Here is a 25,313-nt window from a genome sequence, read left to right as displayed (position 1 = left end):
CGAACAGATGACGAATAATTTTCATGTTTTTTAACTTAAAGTTGATAAACCTACAAAATAACATCCTTCCCTCTTTTGTACGTTATTTCTATGCTGAGAAATGTCCTACTTTATGCGACCAAATTCTAACTGAAACAGGCTTTTACTGTATAACATCGCGCGGCCATTCACGGCCTATTTCGGCGCCTCTCCGCCCTCTGTATTGGCTCCATGCATCTGTTTTGCATTGCATGGAGAGGAGCCCAGGTATGTGTAGCGAATAATCAAAAGGGTATTAATGTAATGTTATGTTGGGTGTTTCAATTTTGCGAAAATCAGAGAGAGGTTGTGGTTTTACTAATGTACGGACAGAAGCAACTACTCATAATGGGTGTTTTTTTCCTCAATTGAAAGATGAAATATAATAATTGGGAAATAATAATTGGAGGAAAAAATGCTATTCAAAATTCCGGGTTTGCCGCCCCCACACTACGCCACTGCGTGTGGAGGCCGTAATTGCAGCAAGCGGGAACTCGATCGATGATTAACATATTTTAAGACACTCAGAAACATCCCCTTTTTGAAGAAATAAAAAAGTCGAAACCGAAATTTTAGGAAACTATTTCAATTTTGACATTGCTTAATGGCGCAATCACGTTATCACGCATACGGTACTCTACCTGTGAACATCTACCAATTACGAATTTTCAATCGAAAACATCTGATATTTACAATATTTTACAACCCTATGTTCATTTCAAACCGGTTGCACGCAAGACGAGCATGCGATACTTGTATTCAAGACATCGTACAATCCTCTACTTCCATTCAAGCAACTGCTTCTTCTATTTCGTGTGCAAGTGCCACCCTCCCTGACCTACGCCAATAGACTTGTGGTTGAGCTATTTCCGCACGAGCATCGTCATTGCGTCAGCGCTCGTTTGCTTTCCCTCGTTGAACCGATCAATCCGCCCGAGAATTGTGAATAAAGGAGCCAAGCAACGAAGAGAACTCTCAAAACGCAAACATGTTTTATCAAGACGCCGTGTCTTGGCAACGGTCCGTCTGTTGTTCCACGAGACGCCGAACTTCTGACGGCTCGCCGCGCCACAATCGTTTTGTCGGGTTTGATCCCATCGTGCGCGAGGAGATGTGATCAGTTCATTGACGCTGCAGATTTTTCGCGACGGGTCGCGTCTCCGTCTCAATGAATATTGATTGTTTGCCGAAAATAACGGTCCATAGGTTCGCGCTCGTGTGCTCTGTTCTAAATTAACGTCGTCTGTATCTACACAGCTTGAATTGAAACCACTGAGCCTTTGCTGCGTGCGCACATGGAAATAGAATTTGCATTTCGGTTGAAGAATCCGTAAGCGCGCAGATCGCAGACCGGTCAAGTTGATCAGCCTCATAAATTGAGAGCATTCTCCCGCCATCAGAATGAAGCGCACAAAGTAACAATGCTGCTCGATCGATCCATTTTTGCATCGAACCGGTTGCAATTCGGGACCGGCACTGGAAACGGGAGAACGACAGAGATGGCCTACATCCGACGTAGCGCCACCGTTTAATTGAATCAGCGCGAATTTCAATTGATCGCGGACAACAATGTGGTGGAATGTCCAAGCGCTGACGTGACTTCCCTCCCAGCGACCCATTTTGGCACAGGCCGATACTGTATCATTAGGGAATCGATTTTTGGCACGACGATAATTTTCGCAACATATCGGAGCGACACAATCTAAACCCGAGCGTTCGATTGCGGCCGCTACAGTTGTGAACGATCGTTGGTGCTGTGCGGAGTTTCAGTTCTCGGTTTGTACGATCTGACGTTACGGAAAACAAGATGGTCTCCTCGGGTGTTTGTATACTGCTGCTGCTTGCGAGTCTTCAACTCGCGCTAACTGCACCGACCCGTGAGAGTTTGAGTTTTGTTCAATTCGTGTGAATGCTAACGGTTTTTATATTGCCAGGGCGGAAACAAGACTCCGATGTTCTTGGATGTTCACGAAGTTCACCGGATTTGGATGACTGCGTTACAAACTCTATTCAGCATTTCTTCAACTTCATGGCTAGTGGGAAGATAACGCCAAAGATTTCCGTCACACCATTCGATCCTCTGTTGCTGCCAAACATGACAATTAGTCAAGAGGCAAAGGGATTTAGGGCAGTTTACAACAACCGGTATTTGATAGGCTTGAAGAATAGTTTTGTCCAAGATACCAGGTAAGTTTTCATGGAAAAATTGATTATATGTTCAACAATGAAAATTTAACTTTTTTATCCTAGTCTCGATTTGGACAAAATGGAACTTACTCTTACCCTGTTGATGCCCGCATTGGAACTGCTTGGTATGTACTCAGCGGAATCACTCGAGCAACACGAAGAATCTGAGAACTCAATTCTAACGATCTCTATCAGTGAGTATTGCCCACGAATATCCCATAGTTGATCCTAATTTTCTGCATCCACCCCCAGGAAGCTCGACAGTAAAGTTCTTGGCGAAGGGCGAAATCAAAAAAACTCCTACCGGCGTTGAACACCTTCAGCTTAATCTAACAGAATCCGACCTGGCGATGGGTCCTTACGTTATCAACGACCTGGACCATACCACCCACATTCCCCAAGTGAATCGGCACTTCAACAGCATACCACGGGTTGACTTTATTAGATTAATAGAAAAAGATCTACGAGTACAGCTTAGCTCCCGGCTGCAGTTTGTTGCCAACGAAGTGTTAGCGTTGGCACCGTTTCAAAGGTTTTTCCCTGTATGATCGCGAGTGGACTGAACAATAAAACAAAATAAGCTAAGATGCTAAGACACGAACGATCATCAATTGCCAATCAAAACAATGTATCACAGCCCCCGACGTCCAGCCGACGGCTTGATTGAATCAATCAAAATGGCATTGATGCAGTTCAAAAGCCTTGGCAGCCACCATGCATTGGTGCGATGCGAACAGAAATGCATCTTCTTATTGGGGTAAGTGTCGTGTGGATGAAAATTTATGGCGTATTGAGATTTCGTCGTTGTGTTGCGGGATCTGATTGAACGATTTTTCGGCGGATGAAGATGATAGGGCGAAGTGTGCGATAGGTCATCGACACTTAATTTAGGATGTGTGCAGACTTCTCGAAGTCCGTCTCGGTCCGTCGTCCAATGTAGGTCGGTTATTGAACTGGCCAATAATTAATGGACGTTCGAAGGAATTGGACACTCAGGGCCTATAATTATGACGGCTTGTTCAATCATTGCTGCGATCGTTCACCAATAGTTTATGTTAGCCTAATTGAATGTTGAAATGCTGTCGAGTCTACGAACGAAGGATAATTAGAAATATATAAATGTGGTTCAAAATAACACCTGTTATGACTTAACCTAATCTTTCGATATGAAAATAAACGTCATAGCCGCAGAAATCAAATCCGCAAAACGATAAGACAACGAGGTGCATTCACATGATACCCACCAGCAACAAATGAAGACTAATCAACTGGACTTTGCCCTTGCACTTGCTGAGGTGCACTTTATCCTGCTCTGCTATTGACCCTTGGTGTGCCGTTTTCGTAATCGCACCCGTATCAGAAGTTATTCTAAACGCGACGCAAATTAATATTTGGATAAGATACCGATTGTTGAACTCACAGAGCAGTACTTCTGTTCCTATGGAAGTAGTCTTGCTTTTATAAAATTTTATTCCGAACAAATTCCGAACACTTAAGCTTTGATGGCAATTGAAAAGTGTCTCATTAGTCGAAATGGTACGTTTTCCTAAAATTCGTTTGATTTTTGGATACAATAGAGCCTTGTTTTACATTTGGCTGCAATAAAATTGATTTTCGAATAAATATGCATGGTGAAAAACTAAAAAAAAAGTTTAATCACATTTGTCTCATATTCCGAACAGTGTAATGCATTTAAAAAAAATCATAGCTTTTGAACTACTGGACCGGTTCATTTGATTTATATATCAGATGAAGAACTTCTTCTTCTCGATTTGATATTTTCCGCATCAGATTACCATCGGGCAGTACGACTTACCCTCGGTCGGGGCAATTTGCTCGCTTTCGGCCGGATAACGTTCTCACGAGAGAAATAGCTTGCATGCGAGGGATGCCAAATGATTTTTTCGATTTTTTATCGTGATGGTTTGCTCATTTTTGTTCATTTTGATTATATTTGAAGACATTTAAATGTGTTCATAATGAACAAAAATGAGCAAACCATCACGATATTTCTAAATCATGCACGATAAATCACACAAACAATTTATTCACATACTTTGAAGTAACCTCAGTATATTTTCACAAAATTTAATGTCTTCAAAACGAAAACTTGTCTTCACATCTGGCTTCTATATTATGTGCTCAGAGAAAGTAGGAAAAAAGAGCGCAGACTGGAGAATTAACGCACGAATACTGGGAGAACACGCTTACCGGAGAAACGGTTTCTTCTCTTCGCTGGTGGGCATGAAGTGAATAGATTGATTGAATCTCTCATTGATAGAAGCTGTTTCTCTGAGCTTTATAGTCTCTGTGAGAACCAGCTTATGAGCATATTATACTTCTACTGGGCCATTTAACGCCGTATGATTGGAAAATATAACATATGGGCGCCTCACAAAATAAAATTCGTAGCACTTTTGTTACTTTTGTATCTAAAATACGGAACGATTACAGATGACTGAGGGTTTACTAATCTACGTACTGATAGTTGTAACCTTAATTTTTAAGAGCACGGTCAAGAAAAATCCATTCTCGCTTAGGGGGTGCGTATTACACACTTCTCCTATACATAGATCAGCTACAAAAAGTTCAATTTTTCACTACATCTGTTCAAAGTTCTAGGTATTTTCTTTACGGCTGAATAACGAACTAGTTGTCGTATGGTTGATCCAAATCAGGTTATTGACCAACGTTTTGCCATCAAATCGTGTAAAACTAATACAGATAAATCAATCGGTTTTTTCCTCCTTTTCGTTGCGCTTGCGATTAAATATAATGCTTCTCCACGAAAATTTCTTATGGAGATGCATGTTCATGAACACAAAAATACACATGATGCTTCATTTGATGTTAAATGTAAAGAAAGGGATGCTTATTGACTTTAATTTGATATGTCGATCATCTGAATTGATTTTTTGTAGTGGAAAAAATTGAAAAAAAAGGATTTTTCGGACCATCGGTTATGTTCAAAAAATAATAACTCAAAAACGAAAAAAAACGCCTTCCTGGTTTCGAGATATGCTATGTGAAAAATTCTCAGCTTTCCAGTAAAAAATTTATAATATATAGCGCTTTTGGTCCCGAGGCCATGAAAACTATAAAAAAAAACAAATACAATCAATAATAACGAAAACATAATTCAAATTTTCTGCAACTGTAGTATTTCTCCAAAAAAGACCAGCGAATTAGCTTTAATTTGATATGTCGTACATCTGAAATTGGTATAGTGGTCCAAATGTTATGAATTTAAAAAAAAAGTCATGTCATGGAATGGATATATATATATATATATATATATATATATATATATATATATATATATATATATATATATATATATATATATATAATATTTTAACGCGATTCGATTGAAATCAACTCTTGCATTCTTGAATCCATTCGACTCAAATTCAATCAAATTTGGCAACCTTACCTTGTCGCAAAATAAACGTCAAAATAATTCATCCGTATTTTTGGAGCAATTTACTTTTTATCAGATTGGAAGACCCGGAAGCAATTTTAGAAATTTGAATGGAAATTATCACTCGATGTCGTTTAAATACATTTGTCTCCGCCCCGGGAGGTATCTGAACAGAGTAGTAGAGTAGACTGGCTACCCGATGTAGAAGTGATGAGATATGATCGAATATTATATATATATATACTGATCGAAGGATTTATTGCGACTGAACTCTTTTCTTTCATGCCTTATTTTTATGATTGGTCCCATAATCATCTGAAAAGCATATAATTGCGATTGATTCTTTGGTCGTGTTCCTTCTCGAATGTTCGCTATAAACAATACGCTTTGTATAGCGAGTTCGTTTCGTTGCGTTCCCTATTCCGTGACAATTCGCTAGTTGTTGTGATTGCTATGATTGTTTAGATGTTGTTTTGTTGTGCTATCGTGTTGTATTTGTAGAGCGGTAAGTAGCATTTGTTGTGATTGATATAATTACTAATTCTTTTGCAGGTTGTTGAATGAAAACGTAAGTGAACAATATTCTCTTATGTTTCTTCTCCAATAAACCTCTTTCACAGGCGCGTATTCAGGTCCTGGATTACCGTCTGGATGTGTTTTTATAGTGATTAAGGTTTTTTTTTGTATAGTTGAATAAAGTGTTTAAATCAAAATTTTGTGTTTCTTTTTATGTGTTCGGCCTGGGCCGTAACAACATTAAAAACACAGTCCTGACCTTAACTTAACTTTTTTGCCTATAAGTTTCCTCGTATTTCCACCTAAACTTTATCCTTAACATAAAATCATCGTCAGACACATGTTTCGTTCAAGATTTTTCCCTGAATTGCAGAGAATGTGTTGGTTTTTCACATCGAACGAATATTTGATATGTGGAATTAATATTCATTAAAAAAAATGTTTTAAAAGCATGTTTATTCCTCCCGAATACATCATTTGAATTTTGCTTCACAGAAATGGAACACGGAGCTCAATGTTGTCTATGTCTAATTGCGTCGCAATGTTGACATATTTGCACAACTCGTTCGGACTTGAGTCAAACGGATTTCAGAATGCAAAATTGTAATCCATTCGGATAATTTTGACTCTGAAGCTGTTACGGCGTTGCTCATGATAGCGTTTTCCAAGTGAATGTATTCTTCCTCAATCCACTTATGTTGATTAAGTCATAGGAATCGTAGTTCGCTCTCTACCTTCGAGTACATATCGACTATGAATTGTTGGTACAGCTCACGAAATCAAATAATGACAACATACGATACACATGAAATCCATCGAGCGCATTCCTTTATTTTATTCGCCTGATATAGCTATTCATAAATATTATTTCAAAATGAGTAATGATGTTCATAATTAATGGAGTATCTGTGGCAGGATCACGTTGTCTAATGTTTGTGCAATATTCATCTTGTTCTTTCAGAACGGTCGGGCATTTTTCGTCAATTTTTTTTCTGACTTGCATTGTGGTCACACATTCTAGAGCTTGCCACTCAGAAAACATCCAAAGCGTGTTGTTTGATATAGCAATCTCAACTAAGTACCACTATAAATGATGCAAGTAATACTACGATGAGAAGGCGAACGTTAGGAATGTTGGTGCTATTGAAGAAGAACATGGAGAGAGTCGATTTTGCGTATGAGCAATGTGCGTTAACGATGAATTCCAGATTATTGTTTTTTCTTCGAATCACAATTTCTCGTGCCACTGTGCACACACCTTTTATGATTTTAGTAACGATTGCGTACTGAATCTAGACAAGTGCTCTCCAGCAGATGTTTTATCAGAATTGATGACAATGACGTGATTGTCATTTTGTAAACTGAGCAAGTGTGATTTGAAGTATTTCAATAATTCGTTATGCTCATTCAAAAATACTTCCAGCTCGCCGGGCTTTAGACGAAGTGAGGTTACTTGCGAATGGGAGAATGAAAGTTCGATCTAGCGCCATCTGTCATTTAACAACATAAATAAATTCGTTCTGTTTGAAAAACGATCGAGACGGTTAAATTATTTCAATATTGTTTATAAAAAACTACTAAAATCGCTATTAAAATAGGGTATGGGGGTTTAAATTTGTGGTTATATGTATTGTTTGGAGCAAAATTTAAAAAAATATATTTAATTTTTTTTTGCATAGAGGCACTCTAATCGGTATTAAATATTTAGTAATCGGTATCCTAGCGGTATCGTATATAGTTTACAACCTATTCTCATGCTTACCAAGTTTTTTGTGCATAATTTCATCAAAATCGGTCGAGCCGTTCCGGAGGAGTTCGGTAACAAACACCGTGACACGAGATTTTTATATATATAGACTAGCTGACCCGGCAAACGTTGTTCTGCCATATAAATTGTTCCTAACGAATATGTTGGGTGTAAGTGTGTTTGAATGATTTAACGGTCTATGAAATTAATCGAATGTGATCGATAAATAAGAACGAATGAAACGATTTGAACGGATGTTTATATGTTCAATGTATTTCTTTAACCCATTTTGTGCCAAGCGTTCGAAGAATCGAACTTTGATAAATTTTAATGCCTTTGAGAAGCAACCAAATGATAATGTTTTTGCACCAAAAGGAAGTTTAATTTATTAGCTACCATTTACCATCAATTTCGTTCAATTTTGCATAACTTTATTGGGCAGTAACTTTGATTTATAGCAAGTATGTTTGGAAGGTGTTTTCAATTTCAATTAAAAAAACCGATAAAATACAAAAATACGTGAACTTTTCTACAGTATAACTGCGATAGAAGAACATACATAACAGCCGGGGAAATTGAGTGTTCAAAAATTCGAACGTTAACCATAACGGACATTTCTGTTCTACTGAATCAATACCAATACATCTGACCTCCGCAGCGCATTCTAGTTTGTTTACTTTGGAAGACGGAAGGTTTTTTCATTTTTTTCAGAAATTTCAATTGTGAATATTTGTTAGTATCAATTAACTCAGCAAATATTATCGAAAAATTGCATTTCTATCCGTGATAACCTTAGGTAATGGCAGTCCGTAGAATTTCGTGTGTGGATGAGTTGGAGGAAATCAGTGCGTGGAAGAATGGTTCTAATGAGATTGCTGGGTGAATATTCTCCCGCCGGATTGGGTGGGTGAACTCATCGATGAAGAAAACCTAAATGATGATTCTATCCAACAGGATAATAACCTCCCAACCCTCTAGCCATTATTTTTTCGCAGCGTATTTGTACTTTGCAGATTTTGAAAAATGTTCGATTTTTCGGGAAATGGATAATCGGAAGCAAATACTTGTTGAGCATTAACATTTTCACAACAATCTAAATGAAAGCAATAGCATTCGTTTGAAAAAAAAGTCGGCCGGTAATAAATTAAAACTACATGAAAGAAGAAAGGTCACATCTCACCATAGGTGGATCAATTCAGGTTTATACTTGGAAGCATTCATTCCTCTGTGCTTGTTAGTCCCGAAATGTAAAATTAATGCATTTATTAATGCCGTATATTAGCTCACTGAAGTGTGACCTTCAGTTCACAGTATGTTTGTAATTGCAAGAAAAAGTGCAGGCTTCGGCCAGTACTCGATTTCCCGCAAAATGGAAGTTGGGAAAAAAAATAATTCTTGAACATTGGAGTTCAAATTCTGTCTCGTTGATGGAAAATACGCCCTTGTCATTTTCAAGATAAACGGCTAAATTTATAGCTGCTGGGTCATGTTCATGAATTGGGAAACCAAAGATACGCCAGGCAACTTCAATGGAGCTGATACAAAGCTAATTTTAGTTTGAAATTTTTGTTTTAAAAGCGTTTTTTCCACCCGAATATCCATTTTGCATATTTGCTCCACAGAAATGGAACACGGAACTCAATGTTGTCTATGTCGCAAGTTTGACACATTTCCATAACTTGATTGGACTTGAGTCGAACGGATTTCAGAATGCAAAATTGCAATCCGTACGGATTGCAATTGACTCTGACGATGTTACGGCGTTGCTCACGATAGCGTTTTTCAAGTGAATTTATTCTTCATCTAGCCACTTATGTTGATTAGATCGTAGGAATCGCACTCGTTCGCTCTCTACCTTCCCTTACATGGCCATGAATTGTTGGTACAGCTCACGACATCATATAATGACATCATACGATATACATAAAATCCATCGATCGCACTCCTTTATTTTTTTCATCTGATAAAGCTATTCATAAATATTATTTCAAAATGAGTAATGATGTTCATAATGAATGTAGTACCTGTAGCAGTCTCATGTTGTCTAATGTTTGTGCAATATTCATCTTGTTCTTTCAAGACGGTCGTCAAAGATATTTCTTCTGACTTGCATTCTGGTCACACACATTCTAGAGCAAGGCTTGTTGTTTGGTACAGGAATCTCAACTAAGTACTACTAAAAATGATGCAAGTAATACTACGATGAGAAGGCGAACGTTGAGAACGTTAGTGCTATTGAAGAAGAACATGGTGAAAGTCGTATGAAAGATGAGCGTTAACGATGGGTTCAAGATTATTGTTTTTTCTTCGAATCACAATTTCTCGCGTTATTGTGCAGACACCTTCTATGATTTTAGTAACGCTTGCGAATTGAAAATTTAAATCAGAGGTACTCTAATCGGTATTAAATATTTAGTAATCGGTATCCTAGCGGTATCGTATATAGTTTACAACCTATTCTCATGCTTACCAAGTTTTTTGTGCATAATTTCATCAAAATCGGTCGAGCCGTTTCGGAGGAGTTCGGTAACAAACACCGTGACACGAGATTTTTATATATATATACATAGATTAGGGTGGCAATGGATGTATGGAAAAAATCTCATCATCGAATTTCAAAAACCGATCATATATACATTTTGTTTATTGGTCCAATGAAACGTCGAGATCTGTTGTAATCTCAAAAAAAAAATTTTTGGTTGAAAATCGACCATTTCGTACTTAGCCTGAGAGGCAATGAAGGTAAAAAAATCGGTTTTAAAGAACCGACCATTTGGTTTATTGGCCAAAAAAATGACCTGTGCAAATTTTCATGTTTCATGTATTTTTAAGTCATTTGGCATCGAAAAAAAATCGATTTTCCAAATTTCCTTTACTCCCCCCCCCCTTGGAAGATTTTCGTGGATCAAAAAAAAAATTTGAACGCTTCGAGACACCCCTAAATCATGTCCGACTGAGCAGAAACTTAGCACAGATCATTTTTTTGGCCCAATAAACAAAATGTAAGTGGTCGGTTTTTGAAATTTGACATGACCATTTTCGCTGCCACCCTAATATAGATATATAGAGAAAAGAATTCCAGAAGTCATAATCTCCTTCATAAAGTCTCTTCAGCAAAAAAAAAGAAAATTGATTTCTCGGACCACCCTAAAAAGGAAATGGGAACCCTTTTGAAAAAATAAAAGAATACGGGTCTAATATCTAGTGATAAGGATCAAACTACCAATTTTAAATCTGAGAAGTCACGATAACGGTTTGACATGGAATGGCTCTATATAAAGATGGTTTTAAACAATGAAAAAGTTATAATTGCGCAATTTCATTCACAATTATGGTTTGCTGAACATAGTGAGTGAAGTCCTTTTTTACAAATTGAGCAAATTAGATTTTATCTTTTTACTTTTCCGTCCTCCTTTTTATTACATAATTTTACACATCGCCTTACATTTCGCCCTGGAACCTTTTAAGTGCTTTTCAAAAATCTCTTAAATCCATCGACAAATGTATGAGCATCAAGCGATAGGATCTAGGTTTATTCAATTTGTACCTCTAATATGTTCCTAGAAGACGAATTCCTACGTCAAAGATGCCAAGTCAATATTGTCGTTCCATGTGTCGAAATAGAAGTTATGTAGGTTTCGTTGCCATTTGATTGTGGAAAGACTTACAAAGGAAAAACGCTTACAAATCAGTGATTTATATTACCAAAAACAATGCTCTGTTAAAAATGCATTTTTTTCTGTTATCGTAAAATTTTCTTTTGCTATGAAGACGTTAATAAACAAAATTGTCGACAACATAAGACAAAATTGCTGACAACATCACATGTGTTATCGGTAAGATACCAGCCGATATGATCGAAAAAGTTACTCAAATTGTTTATGATTTAAAAAATTAATGGCGAGGATTAACTTTTTACCCCCAATAATAAATTTTATATGTTTTACAATCTTCCTGTGTTTGTGGAGATATCGCTCGGACAAGCCAAAAAACAATTCTAACCAAAACTAGTTTCGAGAAAAACGCGTTTAAGGTTTAGTGTCAAGGCCGTACTTGTTTTTTTATTTCTAGACTAGAATACCCCCTTATGTGATTTGATTTATACTTTGTTGTGTATCCTGAAAAAGGAATGAAAAAGTGTTGTGAAATAAATTGATGTGTTGTTTTTTATCTTAGTTGTCCAAGTCGTGGGAGTTGGTGCGACTGATATCTCTTTCATATCAAATCATCGAAATCCTTTCCGAAAAGAGAGATATCAATGTGGAATCAATTCAATAAAAACATGACATGTATTCTGATTTGGGATTCTCAAAATTAGTCATAGTCTTACGTCAAAATAATGAACGCTTAACTAAAAATTTTATCAATATTATCGTAACTGAACTCAAATAAATGTGTGACGAATTTCATTTACATCGACTTGCATACGCTGTCCTGTATCATCCCAAACAATAACTGATACCAGTGCCTAATTAGTTTTATTTTTTCAACTGAATCAGCTCCAATGGACTTTGAAGCGCGCCAACGGATCCACGTGCTGTCCTGACGAATGCGAAATTACTCATATCAACTTATCGGTGTCTTGTAAGTAATCGCAGGATACGAAGTGCTCGTGTGCTTTGTAATGGACGGTTTAAATCCCCTCCGAAGTTACGCCGTGTCATCGTCCGTTCGAAATCGAAAGCTTATCACATTGTCTAAGTGAACTAAATGCAGTTTCGTCCGCATATTAGTTCGATTACAACCACCGCGCCGAATCAAATAAATTATCCACCTTTCCTTGCAGCGACTCGCTGCAGCTGAAAGAACAATAACACGTCAATAGTTAAATATGCGCAAGTGATTATCAGCCGACCGTCCGCAATTGTTATTGTTATGGTCGCCGCTCTGAACTGTCGGTCGCGTAGACTTACATGCGTAATCAGAAAGCGCTAATGATAATCCACCATTTGATCGATGGTACGGAAAGAAAGTAATACGATTCTGACCGTCGGCTGAGCTTATGTTTGACAATCGACAACAAAGTGCAACCGGACGGATCGATGAGCCTTGCTGGGTTCTTTGTTCCAGACCCAGAACCATCCAACGTTTGTCATGCAGTAGCGATACAATTTGATTCCGCGTCGGGTTCAGTTATCACTTTTTGGGGGGACCTGCTGTACGAAGACGTTAGGGGGGAGCGAAAAGCGAGATAAGAAATGCCCATCGAAGCTTCCAATAGCGGACTTTGATAACAACCGGAGAAGCATAATTTCTTCGCTGGATTCGGTGGACTGTGGCCATCACAAACACTGTCCAGTATTTGGAACTGATAAACGGCGGACAGTTCGTGTGTTGGCCCGAGATGCGATTGGTGGTGTGTAGTTTCTGTACACTTTATTCTACAAGTTTACTTACTTTCCTAAGTGAGAATGTTTTCTTTTTTTTCGGATTCAGTGGCGATATGAATTCATAGAGTATTCGGCTCGCAAGCGATTAGCGGTGGAGCCTTGTTCATCAGTTGCCAATCGAACGCGTCTCTGGACGGATCTTCACTGAGTAGGAAGTAGGTAGCGAGAGCGTGTCGACGTAGGAAATCCCGCAAGATTTAATCAGTTTAGCAAGTGTAACGTGTGCACGTACTGAAATGGATCGGAAGTTCGACATTGACGCTAGTCCACCGACTCCCGAATTGTTGGAGATCGCTCGGAACGAACTGCGCGAAACGCCGGAAGTCCGTGAGGCCGCCATCAAGGAACTTCGTCGATTGCTGGCAGAGGCAACCGATCTGTGCTACAAAGATGACGACGACTTTCTGCTGATATTTTTGCGGCCATGCCATTTCTATCCGGAGAGTGCAATCAAATTGGTGAGTGTTGCGACAAACCGATTTGCGCATGTGTTGATTGACGTGAGTTTACAAGTTCAACCATTATCAGCATGCGCCATCGTATAATCCGCGCGCATCAATAAGCGAGTGGCGCTGCGATGCGGCCATTTTCTGAAACTGTCTGTTTTTTTTTCGAAACGAAACCGCCACCTGTTTTGTTGCCATACGAATGCAATCAGATGAATTCTAGATCCGAGCCAAACAACAACAACAAAGATTGGCTTGAAAGTGAAGGATTGTTAGCGTGCAACGCATTTCAACGCGAATACAGGCGACAATTATTCTGTATCAAACTTTGACCTTCCTCAAATGATTCATATGGTTTTGTAACAAGAGTTCGTTTGTTCTGTTCCGAAGATTATTCCGATGACGATGACATTTGCTTACGTTCTGAATGTGGCCAGATCAGAAAAGAAATGACTGTAGTTATCGCCCTCCGCTGAATATAACTTGATAAAAGTATTAATAAATGAATTATATTACCAACAAAAATAATCTTGCCAGAAAAAATAATAATTATGATGGCATATTAACTAACATAACAGTATTGAAAAGTTGATAGTGTCTGAACTAACCATTTCAGTAATTCCACATATGACATTATAGTTTTGTAATTTCGTCGACATTTCAATCGTCGTAACTAGGTTCTTTCACCCAAGAAATAAAGCATTTTGCTATATTATTGGGCTTAATAACTTTATAATAGCTGAAGCTAATAAGAGCTTACTTGGTCGTGACTAGGTTCTGTAACTAATATGTATCGAGAAAAGTTGTTTGCGTAGTTGACGATTAGAAGAGAGGAATTAAATAGTGATATCAGTTCTTTTAAGGAGTAGATAAAGAGAAAACATATAGTTACGATGACGGCTAGTCGGCTAGTCTCCAACTGCAATTTTTCTTTCCCTGGTAATATGAAAACTTGAATGGAATCAGACCACATGACAGCTATTACCACAAACGCAGATATTATTTTCATTAGATACAGATATAGACAAATGATGATTATACAAAAGTCTGACCATCACACGAATAAAGTCCATTCAATCCCTTGAACCATGCATTTGTGGATAGCTTAGGGACCCATGATATCTTTGGTTCAATTGTGTTACCAATTGGTGAGTGCGTGCCAAAGAGGTGTATAGAACTATTTGTGATGATTTCCGGAAAAAATCGCAAAGGAAATAAGAGCAAGGTGACGAAAGTCTACTGCAAATATACGCACGCGGGAAATTACAAACATGGAATAGAACGCTAGCGAAAAAAAGCGCAATGTTTTTTTATTGCCCTAAATTTTTTTTAGAAATTACAAAACCGAAATACCTATAGGTTTGAACATTTCCTTGAATCATACAATAGTAATGAATTGTAATCTATCTATGTATATAAAAATGGATTTCTGTCTGTCTGTCTGATGTACATGAAAATTGGTATGTAGGGGTTTTTGAGGCCGGGGAAGGTTTTCGTGATAGTTTGAGACCCCTCCCACCTCTCTAAGGGGGGGCTACCATACAAATGAAACACATAATTTCTGCATTACTCGGGAATTAATCAAGCAAATGAAACCAAACTGGGAATATTTATGTATTAGGGTGCAATAAATATTTCTATGGTGGTTAAACTCTCCACTCCTCTCTCTAAGGGGGGGGGGGGTGCGCTGCCATACAAATGAAAAACAAATTTCTGCACAACTCGAGAACTAATCAAGAAAATGAAACCAAATTTTGCATGTGAAGGTTTTACGGGGTACGAAACATTTCTATGGTGAATACACTCCTCCCCCTCTCTAAGAGTGGCTGCCATACAAACGAAACACAAACTTCTGCATAACTCGAGAACTAATCAATTTTACGGTATGAGAAATGTTTCTATGATGGTATGACATCCCACCAAACATGACAATTGAAAATTCTCCGAAAACTCTGATGGAAAAAGGGAAAATTCGGAAAATTAAAATCCCATATGTTCTACAAGTACATAGTAACAAGTAATGTTAGTCTATTTGATGTTTGCGCTAGCGAAATTGATCTTTGTTCGAAAATGGAAATGGATTTTAATGTGATGAAACGCACTCCTATACCTACTTCTATCTTCACCAAAAAAGGATCGCCGGATGTGGTGATAAGAGCAGAGCTCGAGGAAGGAATTGTCCGATTTAGGGCTGTCTTTATTCTGTCATATTTTATGTATAAAACATTTATTCCATGTAACGGAGAAACATGTTATTTGCAAGTGGTTGGAAAATCTTGAACGAGAATTGTGTCTGAAAATAATCTGATATTATAATGTTAGAAATACCAGGAATTTTACAGTAAAAGGTGAATTCGACGGGGTCGATTAAAAGATCAATCAATGAACAGTTCTGCGATTGACCAATGAACATGCTCATAGTAAGAAAACGTGAATGTTTGAAGGTATTGATAACAAAAAACAAATTTTGGGCGGGACGAAGTTTGCCGGGTCAGCTAGTATATTTATATATACAGTCATTCCATGTGGGGTAAACATTAATTTTTCGGTTAATTTAGAAAAAATCATAACTCGAGAACAAAAAATAAAGCCTCTCTGTTTTTTGGATATGTTATGTAAAAAATCCTCAGCTTTCCAGAAAAAATATTTCAAAAATAGAGCACCCTTGGTCCCGAGACCATGTAAACTATAAAAAGAAATGCAATCAATAATTCCAGAAACAAAATTATTTTTTTTTCAAAGAAGACAAAAGCCATTTTTGGGGAAAAGGGGAAAATTGATTTTTCGTACCACCCTATAATGGAAATGGGCACCCTAATGAAAAAATAAAAAAATACCCGGTAAATCTTGCGGTAAGGAACAAAACTACCACTTTTCACGAAAATGTGGAATGTGGAATCACTATATCGCATTGATATGGAATGGCTGTATATTAGGGTGCCAATGAAAATGGTCATATCTAATTTCAAAAAGTTACCTCATGAAAAATGTTCACCACCTCGAAAAAACACCCTATGCCGAATTTCAGCTTTATCGGACTTAAGAGAGAGTGGCGCAAAGCGATCAAAGTTTGAGTTTTTGAAAATCGAAAATCACCCAAAGGGGGAGGGGGGGGGTTGGAATTGGTGTGGTAAGTAAATTCCGGGTTTTCGAATTTTTTATGCCAACTTGCATGAAACGAGATCTAGTGTCATTTCGAAAAAATTTTTTTGTCAAAAATCAACATTCTGGGACTGGTTTTTTTCGGAGTACGAAACGAAAAGTATGGTTTTGGGTGCCAATAAAAATAGTTATCTCGCTTTTTCTTTCGGAACTTGCTACGAAATTTTGATTTGCACTATAATATACCCTTTTTTTTATCCAAAATATATATTTTATTAAGGCTCATATGGCGTCAGCCTAACGGGGCCGGGAGGTCAATATTTTGACAATGTTTGCTTAGACTATGTTAGTAATATGTAACCGATTACTCGCGGTTGACTCGAGGTTAGTATTACAAGTGTTCTCATAATTGGTATGTCACAGTCTTCGATGTTCTGTACGTGTGCCCGACACGGGCTACTTCCTATTGGGATGCAGCTGACCATTAATCAGCAACGCTCCCTAGTCTGTACCCCATATCTAGCGTGTTGCGTCTTTCTCGACTCGAGGAATCCAGGATAGAATGGTCACTAGCCGGCGCAAACATCAGCTCGTGTAGAGTTGTCATGATCGGTACAACCTTTGGCTCTTGTTGAATGATCAGTGGACTGCACAACCTTTGGCCCGTGCATCTGTAAAGAGTGTGTGTATGTATTGCCGCGACTAAGTAAAAGTTTATAGATCGGATAGGAGGGATATGAAACAGGGACACAACGAAGGAAACATCATTCAACGTTGACATTGGCGTTTCTGAGGAACAGGTATAGATGAAGCAGAAGATCAAGATCACGGCTACCTAAGATATCCCGGACGGGGGTATCCGATTGTCTGCCTTGTGCTCTCAGTGCTCTAGAGAGCTGAGAGCGAGCAGCATGGAACCAGATACACGACCAGACAACATGCTCGATGTCGTGGTAGCCATCGCCACAATCACAAAGATTGTTTGCTGCGAGCCCAATGCGATAGAGATGCGCGTTTAGGTTGTAGTGATTGGACATAAGCCGAGATATCACGCGAATGAAATCACGACCAACATTCAATCCCTTGAACCATGCACTCGTCGAGACCTTAGGGATAATCGTGTGTAACCAACGGCCGAACTCATCTTCACTCCACATGCGCTGCCAACTAACGAGTGTGTCCTGACGAGGAATGTGGAAAAATTCATTATAAGCAATTTGCCTTTCAAAAAGTGTGCCTTCTAAAGCCCCCACCTTAGCTAGCGAGTCCGCTTTCTCATTCCCCGGAATCGCGCAATGAGAGGGAACCCATGCTAAGGTAATCTTGAATAATTTTTCGACCAAAACACTCAATAGTTGTCTTATTCTTGTTAGGAAATAAGATGAGCATTTATCAACTTTCATTGAGCGGATTGCCTCTATTGAGCTGAGACTGTCTGAAAAAATAAAATAGTGGTCGATGGGCAATGTTTCAATGATCCCTAATGCGTAGTATATCGCACCCAGTTCAGCGACATACACGGAACAAAGATCTTTGAGTTTGAAAGAGGCACTGGAATTTTCATTGAAGATGCCGAAGCCAGTGGACCTATTTATGTATGAACCGTCAGTAAAGAACATTTTATCAGATCCAACTTTCCCATATTTTTCCGAAAATATCGACGGAATAACATTGGAGCGTAGGTGATCTGGTATTCCATGGATTTTTTGTCGCATGGACAGATCAAAAATGACAGAGGAATTGCAAAAGTATGGGAAGCAAACTTGGTTGGAGATGCCTGGTGAAGGGTGCACGTCGTGGGTAAGGTACTCATGGTATAAAGACAAAACTTGACTGAGGAGTCAGTTGGAGTAGATTTTCGAAGTTATCAATCACCAATGGATTCATGATCTTGCAACGGATGAGAAATCTGTAGGATAATTCTGTGAACCGAAGAGTAAGCGGGGGTACTCCTGCCAAAACTTCGAGACTCATCGTATGTGTCGAATGCAAACACCCCATGGCTATACGCAAGCAACGATATTGTATTCTCTCCAGCTTGAGAATATGAATCCTGGCAGCTGATCGGAAGCAAAAACTGCCATATTCTAACACTGACAATATCGTTGTTTTGTACAACTGAATGAGGTCTCCTGGATGGGCACCCCACCATGTTCCGGTAATTGTTTGGAGAAAATTGATTCTTTGCTGGCATTTCTGTTTCAAATACGCAATGTGTCTCCCCCAGGTACACTTAGAATCAAAATATACACCCAGGTATTTGAAAAACATAGAGTGTTGGATCGTTTTGCCGGATAGGTGAAGCTGGAATTGGGCGGGTTCGTGCTTCCTAGAAAAAACGACCATTTCAGTTTTCTCCGTAGAGAATTTGATACCCAGCTTGAGGGCCCACATTTTTTTCTATGCAAAATATTAGCTCATTCGGACTTCATTTACTGGTGTCATAAACGTTAAAATTGAATTGTTTTGAAAAAACGAAAAATCACCGAAAATCGAGGTTTTCAACAAAAATTTATGCCCAATGTCTTAAAAATGCATTACTCGTCGAGATTTACAGTTATCTCGATTTTTTTTTTCAAAAAAAATGTTTTTTCGGCACTTGTTCGTTTTTTGCCTGAAAAATCGATTTTTAACGAAAACATTTTTTTTATATAACTTTTATATTAGGCTGTCAAAAAAGTCCTGCGGTATTTCCGCGAGGTGTCGTTGTAAGCGCGTAGTTCTAGTTGTATTCATTGTATCGAGTCATACTATAGCTTGTTGGAAAGGTATTTTTGCGCGCTATAATATAGTCCTTGATAGTGTTTTGTTTGGTTAAGTCGTTCGTGAGTTATAGTGTCGCAAATATGGAGCAAAATAAAGAGGAAATCCGACATATTTTACAGTACTACTATGACAAAGGCAAAAATGCATCTCAAACTGCCAATAAAATTTGTGCAGTTTATGGACCCGATACAGTTTCCATTTCCACCGCACAACGATGGTTCAACGTTTTCGTTCTGGTGTAGAGGTCGTCGAAGATGCGCCACGCTCCGGAAGGCCTGTCGTCGAAAATTGCGACAAAATCACTGAATTAGCCGAGAAAGACCGGCATAGTAGCAGCCGTAGCATCGGCCAAGAGCTGGGGATAAGTCATCAAACCGTTATTAACCATTTGAAGAAGCTTGGATTCACAAAGAAGCTCGATGTATGGGTGCCACACACGTTGACGCAAAAAAACATCTTTGACCGTATCGACGCATGTGAATCGCTGCTGAATCGCAACAAAATCGACCCGTTTCTGAAGCGGATGGTGACTGGCGATGAAAAGTGGGTCACTTACGACAACGTGAAGCGCAAACGGTCGTGGTCGAAGCCCGCTGAAGCGGCTCAGACGGTGGCCAAGCCCTTATTAACGACCAGGAAGGTTCTGCTGTTTGTTTGGTGGGATTGTCAAGGAATAATCTATTATGAGCTGCTTCCCTATGGCCAAACGCTCAATTCGGACCTGTACTGCCAACAACTGGACCGCTTGAAGGTAGCACTCATGAAGAAGAGGCCATCTTTGATAAACAGAGGCCGCATTGTCTTCCATCAGGACAACGCCAGGCCACACACTTCTTTGGTGACGCGCAGGAGCTCCGGGAGCTCGGATGGGAGGTTCTTTTGCATCCGCCGTATAGTCCGGACCTTGCACCAAGTGACTACCACCTGTTTTTGTCCATGGCGAACGAGCTAGGTAGTCAGAAGTTAGCCACAAAGAGGCCTGTGAAAATTGGCTATCCGAGTTTTTTGCCAATAAGGAAGCGAGCTTCTATAACAGGGGTATTATGAAGTTGGCATCTCGTTGGGAACAAATCATCGAACAAAACGGCGCATATTTGACTTAAAAAAGATGATTGTAAATAATTTTATGAACAAATGAAAATTTAAAAAATACCGCAGGACTTTTTTGACAGCCTAATATATTTTCGACGTGTCATGGATTTTTAAGACATTTGGCACAAATTTTTTTTAAACCCTGATTTCCGGTGATTTTTCGGTTTACAAAAAAATTAACGTTTGTGACACCAGTAAATAAAGCCCGATATTTTGAGATGACACTAGATCTCGACGTTTCATGCAAGTTGGCATAAAAAAAATTCCAAAACCCCGATTTACTTTACTCCCCCCTTGGGTGATTTTTCGATTTTCAAAAAACTCCAACTTTGACCGCTTTGCGCCACTCTCCCTTAAGTCGGATTAAGCTGAAATTCGGCATAGGGTGTTTTTTAGAGGTGGAGAACATTTTGTATAGGGTAACTTTTTGAAATTTTAGGGTCGATTTTTTCCCATACATTCATTGGCACCCTACGGTATATATATTTTGAAAATTTACCTATGCAAACGTTATGCACCAGGCAAAAATATCGTCTCCTATATTTCACACAGGCTTGCTTGAGAGAGGCCGCCGCTTCTGAGATTCGAACATTGAGATTACGCGGTAAAAAGATTTTTTCCAAAATGGAAATTTCCGAACCAACATTACATTTGTTTTCACTTAAAATAAATTAACAATAAAAATAAAAAATTGCGCTTTATTCCATGTCCGCAATTTATTTTCTGCGTTTCCATGTATACAGTCATTCCATGTCAAACCAATATAGTGGCTATCAGATTTTCGTGAAAATTGGTAGTTTTGTTCCTTATCGCAAAATGAAAGACCCGCATTTATATATTTCTCATTAGGGTGTTTCAAAAAATGTTCTCTTTTTTTCCAAAAATGACATTTTTCATAATCTTTGAACTACTGGACCGATTAAGTTTATTGACATATCATATTAAAGAAAATTGGCTAGTGTTCTTGGTAAAAATATTACATTTGCAAAAAAAAGATTTTACCTCCACAACTATTGTTTGTATTTGATTTTCAATAGTTCACACGGTTTAGAGACAGATTGCGCTGTATATTTTTATATTTTTCCCGAAAACTTACAGAAAATCAGAAATGTTTGTCTGTTATTTAGATACGATTTTCCAAAGTCTGATCGACTTATTGGCTTTAGTTTGATATGTCGATCATCTGAAACGGTCCAGTAGTTCAGAAGTTATGAATTTTTGAAAAAAAAAAAATCATTTTTAGGAAAATTGAGTATTTTTCGGACCACCCTAAAATTTCCATTTGAACCCTAATGAACAAATAAAATCAAGAGTCTAATATTTTGCGATAAGGAACAAAACTACCAATTTTTATGAAAATATCGGTGTGGCATAGAATGACTGTATATTTTGAGTATGCTTTTGTGACATTGCGCATCTTTCTCTGCGGTTTTTTTTCCCTGTTGGATGTGAACCACTGCGTCCATTGTTCTGAACTATTGTGGTATATCCCATTTTTTTGTACTCCGCTTCAAGCTTACCTACTGCTTATTGATGAAGAAGTAGACTGAAAGCTATAGCGAGATAGGTGCCAATCAGGAATACTCTGTTTGATAAATTTTATAATTCTCTGCGGTTAATTCCTTAGCGATTACACGATGCACGATGGTGCTCTATATGGCACTTATTCCAACTAATCCGGATCGCCACAAAATATATATGTCCTGGAATATCATGTATTTCTTGATACATGGATAAATGGCCGGTGTTAAGTCAAAGGGGACCAATTCGCAAAAATGGAAATTTCAAGTTATTGATTGCATTAGATTAATGAAACACAAATTTCTGCATACCTCGAAAACCAATCAAGCAAATGTATTCCAACCAAACATGACAATTGAAAATTTTCGGAAAACTCTGTACAAAATGGGAAAATTTGCGAAAATCCAATTCCAATATGTTCTACGATTTCATAGTGACAAGCGTTGTTAGTCCATTTGATGTTTGCTCTAACGAAATTAATCTTTGTTCAAAAGTGGAAATTGATTTTAATGTGATAAAACTTACTCCTATAGCTTCTTCTATCTATATAAAAATGGATCGCCGAATGTGTTGATAAGAGCCAAACTCGAGGAAGGAATAGTCCGATTTAGGGCTGTCTTTATTCTATCGTATTTTCTGTATCAAACATTTATTCTATGTAACGGAGAAGCATGTTATTTGCAAGTGGTTGAAAAATCTTGAACGAGAATTGTGTCTGAAAATACTCTCCTAATAATAATTTAATAATGACGAGTTTTGGTAGAAGTACTAGGAATTTTATAGTAAAAGGCAATTTTAAAGGGTAGATTAGAAGATCAATCAATGAACAGTTCTTCGATTGGACCCATGAACGTGCGCTTAGTAAGAAAACGTGAATGTGATAACGAAAAATAAATTTTGGACGGGACGAAGTTTGCCGGTTCAGCTAGTATAATATAAATCCAAATAAAAAAAAAGTGTATGATAAAATTAGTATGGGAAAACTTTTTGTAAATTTAGTACAGCACTGTTCGAATGTTAATCACGAACAAAATGATTAAATGATGTCAATATTTAAAGAATAGAAACATCCTACCAATCAAAATGAAGCTATAATCTAATAATAATAATAAACTAATTATCTTAAAAATTCTAAAACTAAATACACAACCACTTTTTATTACAAATACTTCCAGATGCGTCGCATTGCAGAGTTCAAGAAGTACTACCACGATCTGTTACACAACCTGATGCCAGAGGACGAGAAGGTAGCGTTTTGCGACCACAAAGTGGTCAATGTGTTAACGAATTTGGACCAAAAAGGACGCCGAGTGCTTGTCGTCAACTGTGGCAGTCTGTGGGATCCCAAACAGATCAGCTCCAACCAGCTGTTCCGAATGTTCTACCTTATTCACGTGGTTGCCCAGCTGGAACCGTCGTCACAAATCAATGGAGTTGTGGTGATTATGGATTTTGACGGTCTCTCGTTGAAACAAGCCACAGCGCTCTCGCCTTCCTTCTCCAAACTTCTGCTGACTTTCATCCAAGAAGCTCTGCCACTACGACTGAAGGAAGTGCACATCGTTAAGCAGCCATTCATCTTTAAGATGGTGTGGAAGCTATTCACACCATTCATCAAGGAGAAGCTCAATAAACGGGTGAGTTTCTCTACTTATCAATTAATCGAAAACCGTGAATTTTGTTTATCATATTTCAAGTTTGGCGACAATTAGCTAAATCTAAATCTAAATCTAATCCTTCAAAAGATAGTGTTATCAAATCGAACTTGGGCGTTAATCCCTTCGAGGCCTCGTTATTGTGTAAAGCGCAAAAATTTTAGATTAAAGTCCAAACTGTGATGACGTGAATTATTTGTCATCGGTTGAAAAAAAATCGAAATAGGTCAAGGAATACATGGAAAGCAGTTTATAGGCTGATAATATCGATGTTTCGAAAAATTAGTAGTACCAAAGACATTGATCTTATCTCGGAGCGTCCTATCAGATTTCGCAATAAGTGTTATGAACTATTGAAGGACGAACAGGAAGAACATCATCACGAGTTCCAAAGCCATTCGACCTAGAACCGAAGGCGAAATATCATGGAAAAATATTATACACCATAATTCACGTAAACTGATTCTCACACTTCACCGACAATCGCATTTCAAGTGATTGACGTGGATGCACGCATTTCGTTATGCCCCATCAACCGTAGAAAACGCGGCACATCATCCCTGCAAAGATTCATTCAAATGTGTCGCAGTTCTCTCCGTTGGGGGGAAAGCAAGTAAACAAGCAGCTAACCCAATACAATCTCGTTACTGTTTAAGCCTCGTGCAGTGCCGTGAGCTAGTTCCATTTAATCTAATCTCAATTGTTCTGTTTTTGTTCGATTCCACAGATGTTTTTCCACGGAAGCGATATGAAGAAGTTCCACCAGTACCTTAGCGCGGACGTGCTGCCGGAGAATTACGGCGGAAATCTGCCTGCCATCGACTACTCGGGAAAGGATTGGTATCCCTGTGTGGATAAGTACATTGACCACATTCGCAAATACAACGAGTGCGGGTTTGCCGAGAAGAGTGAGAAATGATGAGAGCTAGCTCCAAAGATGCATCCATCGTTCGAGATCAGAGGCTGTTGTTTATTTACGTTGCTCAAAACTTCATGACGATACATGTTTTTTATATTCGGGATTTTCACCATGAAAAGAATTCTTCGTTGATTTAATCGTGTGTTTTTATTTTTATAAATAAACATTAACCTGTGTTGCGAAATGCTGTATGAATCTTATTTTTCCGAATCTATCCGCATTAAGAATAAACATTATTGAATATTTACCTTCCATGAGTCCTGGGAACTTACATTTCTAACATAAATTGGAGCTGGAGAAGACAAGTTTGAATAATTTAATAAACTAATATCAAAATGACTAGTTCAAAAGTTCGCTTTCACTACCAGTCATGAAACATGATTGACACATCTTGTATATTATAAAGAATAAACCTTCATCTCATTCTACCTCCAGGTTAACTTTTGAGAACGGTTTTCGAGGAATCTTATTATTCATTCGATTCGATAATCGTACAAAAACTAAAAAAATATCAATCATTGCCAAAACTGTAT

The 25,313-nt window shown here is 38.2% G+C and overlaps 2 protein-coding genes across 2 annotated transcripts; both read left to right on the top strand.

The window, feature by feature from the left end:
* Nucleotides 1–1,456: 1,456 nt before the first annotated feature.
* On the top strand, nt 1,457–2,806 carry LOC129778970 (uncharacterized). The gene is made up of 4 exons (XM_055786180.1): nt 1,457–1,895; nt 1,953–2,205; nt 2,269–2,399; nt 2,458–2,806. The coding sequence occupies exons 1-4, from the start codon at nt 1,826–1,828 to the stop codon at nt 2,751–2,753; spliced, it is 750 nt and encodes a 249-aa protein (XP_055642155.1). The 5' UTR covers nt 1,457–1,825; the 3' UTR covers nt 2,754–2,806.
* A 10,294-nt stretch (nt 2,807–13,100) lies between these two features.
* Nucleotides 13,101–24,964, top strand: LOC129779105 (retinaldehyde-binding protein 1-like). The gene is made up of 4 exons (XM_055786375.1): nt 13,101–13,245; nt 13,326–13,737; nt 23,382–23,843; nt 24,589–24,964. Exons 2-4 carry the CDS (start codon nt 13,516–13,518, stop codon nt 24,778–24,780), a joined length of 876 nt encoding a protein of 291 aa, XP_055642350.1. The 5' UTR covers nt 13,101–13,245; nt 13,326–13,515; the 3' UTR covers nt 24,781–24,964.
* The last annotated feature ends 349 nt before the right edge of the window (nt 24,965–25,313 follow it).

This window comes from Toxorhynchites rutilus, chromosome 3 (genome assembly GCF_029784135.1).
Source record: "Toxorhynchites rutilus septentrionalis strain SRP chromosome 3, ASM2978413v1, whole genome shotgun sequence".
Classification (NCBI taxonomy): domain Eukaryota; kingdom Metazoa; phylum Arthropoda; class Insecta; order Diptera; family Culicidae; genus Toxorhynchites; species Toxorhynchites rutilus.
This window is presented reverse-complemented; position numbering and strand designations above follow the sequence as displayed.

What these genes read in the sequence shown, in the direction of transcription:
- LOC129778970 (XM_055786180.1), top strand. Translation starts at nt 1,826, where the DNA reads ATGGTCTCCTCGGGTGTTTGTATACTGCTGCTGCTTGCGAGTCTTCAA. An exon ending in CGCGCTAACTGCACCGACCC is followed by an intron (nt 1,896 to 1,952) that starts GTGAGAGTTTGA and finishes TTATATTGCCAG; the next exon opens with GGCGGAAACAAGACTCCGAT. An exon ending in AGTTTTGTCCAAGATACCAG is followed by an intron (nt 2,206 to 2,268) that starts GTAAGTTTTCAT and finishes TTTTTATCCTAG; the next exon opens with TCTCGATTTGGACAAAATGG.
- LOC129779105 (XM_055786375.1), top strand. Translation starts at nt 13,516, where the DNA reads ATGGATCGGAAGTTCGACATTGACGCTAGTCCACCGACTCCCGAATTG. An exon ending in CGGAGAGTGCAATCAAATTG is followed by an intron (nt 13,738 to 23,381) that starts GTGAGTGTTGCG and finishes AAATACTTCCAG; the next exon opens with ATGCGTCGCATTGCAGAGTT. An exon ending in AGGAGAAGCTCAATAAACGG is followed by an intron (nt 23,844 to 24,588) that starts GTGAGTTTCTCT and finishes TCGATTCCACAG; the next exon opens with ATGTTTTTCCACGGAAGCGA.